At 37.5% G+C, this 10,933-nt stretch overlaps 1 protein-coding gene across 1 annotated transcript; it reads left to right on the top strand.

Annotated features, from left to right (window-relative positions):
* Positions 1–332: 332 nt before the first annotated feature.
* Positions 333–3,939, top strand: irx4b (iroquois homeobox 4b). The gene is made up of 2 exons (XM_073822421.1): positions 333–663; positions 2,987–3,939. The coding sequence occupies exons 1-2, from the start codon at positions 333–335 to the stop codon at positions 3,589–3,591; spliced, it is 936 nt and encodes a 311-aa protein (XP_073678522.1). The 3' UTR covers positions 3,592–3,939.
* The last annotated feature ends 6,994 nt before the right edge of the window (positions 3,940–10,933 follow it).

Raw genomic sequence — 10,933 nt, 5'->3', positions numbered from 1 at the left:
TTATCCACTGGTATGCAACTCATTGGTTTATTTCAATTTCATAGGGGTGAACAATACCTGTGCTGTCCAAAATATAGAAAGTTATCCCACTCATTGGTTAATTTTTATGCTTCATATTAGGGTAAACTCAGTGAGAAAGATGGAGTGACAACAGGACATTCAAGAGTCAGCCAAAGCTCTGCGTACTACCCTTATGACTACCCAATTGGACCATACCAGTATGACAGATATGGGTAAGAGTTATCACATCGTCATTTTTACGGATGCATCAATGGGTTGTTTGCACAATTTGAAAACTCTACATACATTTTTAAACAAATATTCAACTTGTCATGTTATTTAGGTATGGATCTGTAGATGTGGGCACAAGAAGAAAAAATGCCACCAGGGAGACCACCAGCACACTGAAAGCATGGCTGCAGGAGCATAAAAAGAACCCATATCCCACTAAAGGCGAGAAGATCATGCTGGCCATCATCACTAAGATGACGCTTACGCAGGTGTCCACTTGGTTCGCCAATGCACGGCGAAGACTCAAGAAGGAAAACAAAATGACTTGGTCACCACGCAACAAGACCTCGGATGAGAAAGAGTGTGAGGGTGACCAAGACGATATGGACGAATCACAGGGGGAGCCAATAAAAACTGAACAAGAGTTCAATGGTTTGTTGAAAGCTTTTTGACATTGCTCTTGGTTTGAAATGCAGATATTGTTTATATAGCCTATAGCGATAAACAGAACTTAAGCCATTTGTTGTTGCTCGGTTGTAGTCCGCACTTCTGTATGCACTGCAGTTACAGTTTGACATTTCAGGCCCGTTCACACCAAGAACGATAATCATTTTAATGCTTTATTATCAACAAATGACATGTACAAGACATAACACAACAGGAGAATGTAGTAGTCGTTTTCTGTAAATGTGCCAGACTTTCGGTTCATTAGCCGCTGTAGGGAAATAAAGAGAAGGATAACAAAGTGCAGTAAATGGTAAAATTGTTTGCACTACAATTCAGTGTGTTCATAATTAAGATAAAAAATTAAAATAATATGGTAGGACACACCAGTTTGCAATATCAAGCAGCAAAACAAGCTGTTTTATACAGCTAAAAATAGCTGGAAGCCAATGACACTGGAAGCCAGACCCATTAAATTTACAAATGGCCATGTCCGCTCTCACAGGAAAAAATGGTGGATAAAGGTAACAATAACTATATTGGCATCCACAACAACGCACCATAATGTTATTTATTATAAGCACACACTGCAGTTTTGTCACTTTTCTGTCGCTTTAAATCAGAGGTCTCAAATTCAATTCCTGGAGGGCTGCAGCTCTGCAGAGTGTAGCTCCAACCAGCTCCAACTCGCATCTGCTTGGAGTTTCTAGTAATCCAAAAGACCTTGATTAGCAGGATCAGTTGAGTTTGATTAGGGTTGAAGCAAAAATGTGCAGAGCTGTGGCCCTTCAGGAATTGAGTTTGAGACCACTGTTTTCAATGCTCAAGCACTTTAAAGAAGGACAAATTCTGATTGGCTGTCAACGTTTTAGTATTTCATCAGGTGGAAAAAAAAATTGACCCTGGACCACAAAACCAGTCATAAGGGTCAATTTTTAGACAATTAAGATTCATACATCACACGAAAGCTGAATAAATAAGCTCTTTATTGATGTATGGTTCGTTAGGATAGGACAATATTTAGTCTCAGCCTCAGACGTCACGCCCACGGAACGTTGGCTAAACATCTGATGCATATGGTACACATAACTGGAAACACTTCAGGAATGTCGAAGTCGTCATCTGATTAGTTGAATTTGACCGGATTTCCGGAACACGCGAGTGTCGCATTTATTATCGGTCCGCCGGGAAACAACGCGCAGACTGGTTTACTCGGCGTTTTGCTAAAAGGTGCTTATGCAGACGCCTTTGTTGTTAAACACATTTGCGACGTTCGCGAACAAATTACTGACTTACTGCTTGTTCTCCCCCTTCTTCGTTAACTTTCAATGCTGGTTATTTCAATGACTGACTTGTTGCATGCCAGTCTGTTGTTGTGGGGGCATTTCTACGCCCCGAAACGTGACGCTGAACGAAACGAACTGTGATTGGATGTTTGACATGTCGGTCAAACGGCCTTATAGGCGGGCCTTGGCCAATTAAAGCTGCAATGAATTCCAGACCTTCAGCCGTCGGTCTGAAGGTCTGGCTACGCGAGACTAGACAATATTCAACAAAGATACTACTATTTGAAAATCTGTGATCGGAGGATGCAAAAATATTTAAGTACTCAGAAAATCGCCTTTAAAGTTGTCCAAATGAAGTTCTTATAATGTAAATTACTAATCAAACATTTACTTTTTATATATTTACAGTAGGACATAAATTACAAAATAATTTCAGGGAACATGATCTTTACTTAATATCCTAATGATTTTTGGCAAAAAAAAGCGATAATTTTGACCCATACAGTGTATTTTTGGCTATTGCTACAAATAAACCCATGCTACTTAGGACTGGTTTGGGGTCCAGGGTCACAACTGATTGTTATTTATTCTTCAACATGGAAGTAAGCATATGGGTGAGACTTCCGGTTTATTAGCCACTATAGGGAAATAACAAGAAGAAGAAGAATAACATGCACTAAATGGTAAACTGTTTGCGCTACAAACCAGTGTGTTCATAATTAATATAATACATTAAAATAATATGGTATGTCTTACCAATTTGCAATATCAAGCAGCAAAACCAGCAGTTTTGTACAGCTAAAAAAAAATTGGACAGTTGAGACTGAAGTCAGACCTGTAAAATTTACAAATCGCTGCGCCCGCTGGAACTCGCAAACTTACTTCCCTATTCTCATAGAAATACGGTTGTTAAAATCTTATAGTTAACATTATAGTGACCGTCCTTGTTGTGAACGAATTTTTTAACGTTATATCGTTGTAAACATGTTTTATATTCGGTTTACATATTTGTTTCATATCTCCAGACAACCTTGGAAAGGAGGATACAGATCAACTTCACAGCGATCTGGAAGATTTCGATCTAGTGGAATCAGATGGATCCGAGTGCGAATCGAAACCATCCTTTGTCATGCGCGTTCGTTCAGAGACCAACGAATGTGCAGATAACCGCTTTAAAGAGGCTTTCCACGAATCCGTAACCGACCTCCCGACAGATGCCCACGAATTCAATGAAGACCGCTTAGGACCTAGCGCTGAAGACAACCAGACAGCAAAGTTCTACCTTCAACAAGGCCAAAAGACCATTGAGACCAAGGCAAAAATTTGGTCGCTTGCACAGACTGCAACGTCGTTAAACCAAGCCGATTACTCATCATGCATGCATAAAGAAACGTCGTGCTCTTCTTCAAACTGTGACTCAGACTCAGACATAACAAAGAGGAAACAAGAGTCTCCAGTGGCCACTCTTAGAAACTGGGTTGACGGTGTGTTTCACGATCCTTTATTCAGGAACACCAACTTAAACCAAACTTTCAGCAACTCCACAGAGTTATGGACTGAAGCCATTTCCTCGCAGAACAACTACAGTGAACACTCAGGATCTCTTACTTCCACTCAGCATACTTCATAACTGTGACGCTGTTTTTTTTTTTTTTTTTTGTTTGTTTTGTTTGTTTTTTCATACTTTTTGGTTGTACCAAACTGAATAAGCCATCACAAAAGTCACACGCTAGGTTTGGAATTTAATCGTAATAATGTCTTAATTATTTGTTTCATTCTGTAAGCTGTTATCATAAAAAACCTTCTGAAAGTCTGATGAACTTCATATTTAAAACATACCAACACATCAACATAGATTTAGGAAGGCACCTTTTCACGGTACTGTCTGTGATAAAGAAAGTGATCACGCTGTATAATAGCACGGTACACAGATTTCCCCCAGTCTGAAGTCTGTTGCTGATCTCACATGCCAGAAATAAAGAGTCATATTGTGGGAAAAAACCTATGTTCGCTGTCCGTGGTGCTGAAGTTCTCCCTGGAGGACGTCACTAAGGTTGTTTTATTCGGTTGCATTATTGTTTGATTTTACATACATCAATAACTTGAACCCTTTCACACAATGTCCTTTAGACCGGTAGTTATAATCACTCAGTCGTGACAAATGTAAATACTCAAGGGGTCTTAATGCTAAACTGTTAACTTCAATGGTACTCCTAAAAGTCAGTGAAGCGTTGTTTTTCATTAAGTGACTGATATGGCAAGCTGTTTTAACATTTATCATTTAAAACTAACTTGTATCTTATTTTTATGTCATTAATGTAATTTGCAGTTTTACTAGTGCTTTTATTAGTATTTTGAACGACAAGTAATCCAGTAGTGACTACAATCACACACAATGTCACAAATAGGTAGACACTTATCTTTAGATATCTTTCCTGATTGTTACAAGCAACATTTTCTTACACTAGTTATATGTCACTAGTAAAAAATCAATACACCTAATAATAAGGCAATAATCAATATTCAGTGAGTACTAAAATAAAAATGTAACAGACACTAGTATACATATGCATACTAGTGATGCACGGATAGTGGTTATATCAGGGGGCGCTGTGGATAATCCGCGGGCTGGGTGGGTCGGGTAATAAAAAAATTCATTCTGATTATTTGCGGGTGGGTCACAGGTGGATTAGATAAATCAATAATGATGCAAATATTACCTAAAATATGAACCTGTTTTAAAAAATCATTTGTGTATTTGTGTGGGTGTTTGCCTGTTCGAAAAGTTACAGTGACAGAAACGGTGACATTCCAGATATAGTTTGTGTTAATGCTATTGAGTATGGTAATGCACCCAGTAAAGACTCTGTCCGCTCCTTCACCCCAGATACTGCCAGTTTATATGCGAGAGAGCATGTCAGGGGAGCACATGCAGAGTGGTAAAATAATAAATATTATTGATTAATAATTTGAATCAGTACATTGTAACAAAAACAATACCTTAAAAATGAAAATAAACAGATTTTTACGATCTGAAATTTCGGAAACTGGAGAACCCCTGTAAACTTTTCAGTCCAAGGATCCAGTATGCGTTCATATAGTAAGTTCAGAACGGCTCTAAAAAAGTGAAAACCGACCGATTTCACCAGAAACTGTGGAGAGTTACATCCAAATGTCAGTTAACGTTATTCTTTTCAGCATGGATTTGGCTTAAAGCATGAGTGATTAAGTGTATATAAGTGTGCGGAGATGTGCAGATCAGCTGAATCAATCTGCTGTCAAAATGAACCATCCATCCATCATATATCATTGACACAGCTGGTTGAGTTAAATGTTATTACCCATCATGCTGGGTAGTTTTAATTAAGTCAACTATTGTTTAAAAATTATTATATTGGGGGCATATAGAGGCAACGGCAAAAATCAAAAGATGAACATGTATTATAACACGGACACAGAACATCTTTTAGCTCAAGGTGTGCTCCTAAACGATCAAATACAAGCAAAAATATTTCAAAATGAGGCGTTTTTGGATTATTATTTATGTAAACCCTTGTCAGTTATGTCTTAAATGATCATAAATGGTTGAGAATGAAAATACGTGTGTAACAGTATATTGGATCCGTGTGGCACTTAAAGCGGCAACAAATAATATTCCTTCTGCCGTCTCTGTGCTTAATATTAATAAAACATAAAAATACAAGGAGAAAAATCACTCACTGCTCTTAAATGAAGGACTTTAGTAGTTTTAATCAGAAACAAAGCAAGTTTAACTATTACAGTGAAAACACTGTTTTATTTTACTTTCAAATAAGTACATTCAATTTCTGTAGTTTTGTTAGACTACTGTAGACATAAAAGTATTCAGTATTTTTTTTAATGATTTTTTTTATTTTGTATATTCTTTTCTGATGTATTACTATCTTTAAATTAATCAATAATATAAAGTTTTGGACCCAGTCATAATAGTGTTAAATAATCGTGATTACAATATTGACCAAAATAATCGTGATTATGATTTTTGCCAAAATCAAGCAGCCCTAATTCAACTGTTCTCTGTAATCACTTTTTACTAAAATAAAATTTAATTCCCAGACTCCATAACCTGCACATAAACAAACAGTATTAAGATTAGAGAACATATTTTGCCATTAAAATGAACAAATTAAATTAAATTCAGTATTATAACAAATAAAATCAGTTTATGTTCTGCAAGGCAAAAGGCATTTCCATCATGCGGAATGACAGCTGCTGACGCATTTAGCTGACTGACATCTTGTCCTTGTATGTTGCATTGTGTAAAATAATATAATTTAGAGAACATATTTCTACAGTAAAGACTTCAGAAATGAAAACAAATGTATACACACCTTAATTTCGCTGAAGAAGTGCACCAAATTGGCACTGAGAACCTCAGCGCTAAAATAAAAATTACAAATTAAAAATGTTAATAGTTAAAACAGCTTGCCATAAAGTCAACAAGGAATTGAAGCCATTTAGAGCCACCTGAGACATGAGCAAACTTGGCCTGTGAATCTAGATGCTAACTTTTTTTTTTCAGACCAACTAGGAAGAAAGACAAATTGCGTTTGACAGTCTAATCCTAACCCCTAGTGAGAGAAGTGAAGTAATTTATGATTGAACAAATCCTGAATGAAGTAGACAGATTGGCCTCTCACTCTTTTTATCTTTGATCATTTGAAATCCCATGGTACAGATAACTGGCAGAGACACTGATGTCATTAAATGTATCCAGCTGAAGATTTTCTGGATGAAAAAAATCGTCTCAGGTCGATTTAACAAAACAGAAAGAGCTCATAAAATGTCTGTTTGCATTTTTTGCTTATTTGGCATTTTTTTTTTTAAGAGTGGAATTTAGCAGAATAAACCATCCGTGCATATTTCACATAATAGCCCTTTATAAAATCGCGTAAAAGTTTCAGCTATCGGCTGTCATGTGTTAATTGCGCGCTTGAAGCTTGCCTCGATATATTTATTTTTTGTTCATTCTCTCCAGTTTGAAACTCGGGATGATGATGATGATGATAAAGTATTCATTAGAACAGAGGAGAAACCTGCCACAACCTAGTATGGGATTAACTGAATTATTCAGGACAAATTCATCCGAGAATTCCTTTCTTTTTCGGCTTTATAAATAACTTACATTTAAGGTAATAAATAATGACATCCAGGCGTTTAGTGAAGAAACTCGCTGCACACTACAGAAATGGGAAATCCCATTTTCATAGGCTATATCTCAGTCTGTTGGATATATATATATATATATATATATATATATATATATATATATATATATATACAGTGCCCTCCACTAATATTGGCACCCTTGGTAAATATGAGCAAAGGTGGATGTGAAAATAAATCTGCTTGATCTTTCATTCAAAAAATTCACACAATTCTAACCTGTCATTGAAGTAAATCAATAGAACCTAGGGGTGAGTGAAATCTCATTATGAAATAAATGTTTTTCTCTAGTTCATGTTGGCCACTATTATTGGCACCCAATTATTGCAATGTCCTTTTCCCAAGATAACAGTTCTAAGTTTTCTCCAACAATGTCTAATGAGTTTGGAGAACACCTGACAAGAGATCAGAGACCATTCCTTCATGCATTATCTCTCTAGATTCTCCAGAATCTCTCTTCCCAGCTTCACGTTGGCGCTTCTTCTCTTCAGTTTCTATACAGGATTCAGGTCAGGGAACTGGGACGGCCATGGTAGAAGCTTCATTCTGTGCTCAGTGACACAATTTTGTGTTGATTTTGATGTTTGTTTTGGATCATCGACCTGCTGGAAGATGCAACCATGGCCCATTATAAGATTTCCAACAGAGGCAGTCAGGTTTTGATTTTTTATATGCTGGTATTTGATAGAATGCATGAAGCCATGTATCTAAACAAGATGTCCAGGACCTCCGGAAGAGGTCCACAACATTAAAGATCCAGCAGTATTTTAAACCGTGGACATGCAGTACTTTATTATCCCTGTCTGCACCAAAACCAACTGGAGGGTTAGCTGCCAAAAAGCTCATTTTTAGTTTCATCTGACCATAGAAGCCAGTCTTGTTTGAAGTTCCAATCATGTCTGACAAGTGAATATGCTGGAGTTTGTTTTTGGGTGAGCCAGGGGGATTTTTTCTTGAAACCCTCTGGAACAACACGTGGTGATGTAGGGGCTGTTTGATCATTTTATTTTAGGCTTTCTGACCCCAAGACTAAATAATTCTCTGCAATTGTCCAACTGTGATCCTTGGAGAGTCTTTGGCCCCACAAACTCTCCTCCTTTTCGTGCATTATGATGATATAGACACACATCCTCTTCTAGGCAGATTTGTAACATCTTTAGTCGATTGGAACTTCTTAATTATTCCCCTGATAGTGGGGATGGGGATTTTCAATGCTTTAGCTCCTTTCTTACAGCCACTTTCTATTTTGTGAAGCTCAACAAACTTGTTCTGCACATCAGAACTACATTCTTTGGTTTTACTTCTTGTGATGGATGATTACAGGAATTTGGCTTTTGTGTTCCTTATATTTCAGTCCTGTGAAACAGAAAGTCATGGCTGGACAATTTTATACTCCTAGCTAAAAAAATGTCAATATTAATGGGAATATACTTCAGAGATATTTTACTTAGACAAATTTCTAGGATTGCCAATAATTGTGGCCAACGTGAACTAGAGAAAAACATTTATTTCATAATGAGACCCCCCCCCCCATTTTCCATCGTTTTACTTCAATGAAAGGTTAGAATTTTGTGAATTGTTCGAATGAAAAATCTAAAGGATAAACAATGCAGATTTATTTTCACAGTCACCTTTGCTCATATTTACTAAGGGTGCCAGTATTAGTGGAGGGTACTGTATGTGGTGTAGTGGGAAACACAACCAGTTTTACCCTGCTAACACAACACTTGAAGCATGTAATGTCATCACGTCCTGTTACTTATTCACAATTTGGATTACAATATTGATAAGTGTTGAGATTTTGTGTTAAACACAGGAGGTCAAATAAAACACAAGCATTGCAAGCTGTAAACATCATGGTCAGAGCACCAGATCAGAACAGAACAACATCTGACTTGTTAGCGATTTGTCTAATTCAGAGCCATGTTACAACAGCAAAATATTAAAATAACAACACAAATGTGCTGAAAAGTTTTCCAAAAGTGAACAAAACAACAACTTTTCTTTCACTTGGTGGATCTCAGTCCGAAATCTTAAGCATGCCTACGCACACACATAAACTCTCTTCAAGCTATAGTCGGAAGAGTCTGTATTACCTTTGAGAAACATGACACAGTCTCCTGAGTAAAGGTCATGACTCTAGTACATGGGGCAGAAGGGAATTAGTGCAGACAATTAGGTGAAGTTAGCGGTCATATCACAGAACACTACAGTTTCTTCTTGACAGTTCGGAAGAGTAGCCTAATTATAAAGAGAAGCAGCCAATCCATTCAAACCATTCGGACGAGAGCGTTCTGTTTAATATCAGATCAACTTTCGCGCGCTTTCAAGTCGGCTGGATTCTGATTGGCTGTTAATGTTTTTTTTCTTTTCTTTTTTTTTTTATCGTTTCTCAGGCTGAAAAAAATCATTCTGAAAGTGATTCTAACGATTCCGTGTCGCTATTTAAATCAAATTAAGATTCAAGATTTGTTTCGGTGGTGGAATTTGGATTTAAATGGAATAAAAGAAAAATTCTGTTGCTGTGGAAAGAACTGGTGATCACTTTGAACTGTCAAACAGTGCTGCGGAGCACTTTAAACCGCGAAAGGCGACGTTTTCTGAGAACTTGCAACATCCTTCTGTATCTCTGCTGGCTCCATTTTAGCTTCATGAATAATAGAGAGCACTTTTCTATGCAGCACAATTCATATGCTCAGTTTCACCCCAAGATTTTGCTCAGAGCAATGTTTAAACTAGCCAACCACCTGCAATTTAGACGCCTTCTGATAAAGGGAAAAATCCACAGCCTTTAACAATGAAGCCTTCGCCTTACCTATCACACATATTGGACAGGACACAGCGCAGATGAGGGTTAATTGGCATCACGCTGTCTCTTGCCTTCTGTCACCAGCCCCAATTATAGCAGCCTGGCTGCCTTTCTCTCAACCTGAGGGGCCTCCAGCCGGAAAACTCAGTTCCACTGCATGCACCACTAGAGACCGGGCTTCCTCCACACTGCCACAAGGCCAATTTGGCATGGCCGTGCCGGCAGAGAATACTCTTGATGAAATATATATATGATCTTCCTCAAACATGTATTGTTCCGCACTAGTGTTTCTTATCAGACTAAATCCCCCTTGACATTCTCCGAACTTAGCGGGAACGAGACAGCAACGCAGCTCACCAGTGCTTAAAGATGCAGGTTGCTCTCTTCTTTCACCCTTTGCTCCTTTTCATGTCATCCTGCCTAGAAGTGCTTCAGAAACATCGCTGAAAGTAAAATGAACACCGTATCTATTCTATAGAGTCTGTCAGAGTAAGAGAATGTCAATTTGTGTAAGCGAACCTGTAGCTGACCGGTCTTATAAGGTCTTCTTTCAGAGCAAGAGGACCAGAGTTTCTGATTATGGGCCTACACAAGACATGTCAGATCATTTAGGGCACATGCATTACATTTTCACAAGGTATTGCACACATGTTCTCACATATAAACTGATTGAACTAAGACTGAAAGAACCTTTTAAAGATTTACCTGCTTCAGTTACACATGAGTATTCCTGGAAAAAAAATGCAGTGCATTACTCAGAAGTGACACTACTGAGAAATGACACTAAATAAAGGTTCTTTATTGCCATTGGTGGTTCCATGAAAGGCTTCACCTTTAATCCATGAAACATTTTAATTTTATGAAAGTTCTATGACGGTTCTTCATAATGGGAAAGAAATTCTTCTTAAGTTTTTCACACTAAGAAAAAAAAAAACATTTTAATAACCATTCACTGAAA

This window comes from Garra rufa, chromosome 17 (genome assembly GCF_049309525.1).
Source record: "Garra rufa chromosome 17, GarRuf1.0, whole genome shotgun sequence".
Lineage (NCBI taxonomy): Eukaryota > Metazoa > Chordata > Actinopteri > Cypriniformes > Cyprinidae > Garra > Garra rufa.
The sequence above is the reverse complement of the archived record's forward strand: the minus strand, read 5'-3'. Positions and strand labels throughout refer to the sequence as shown.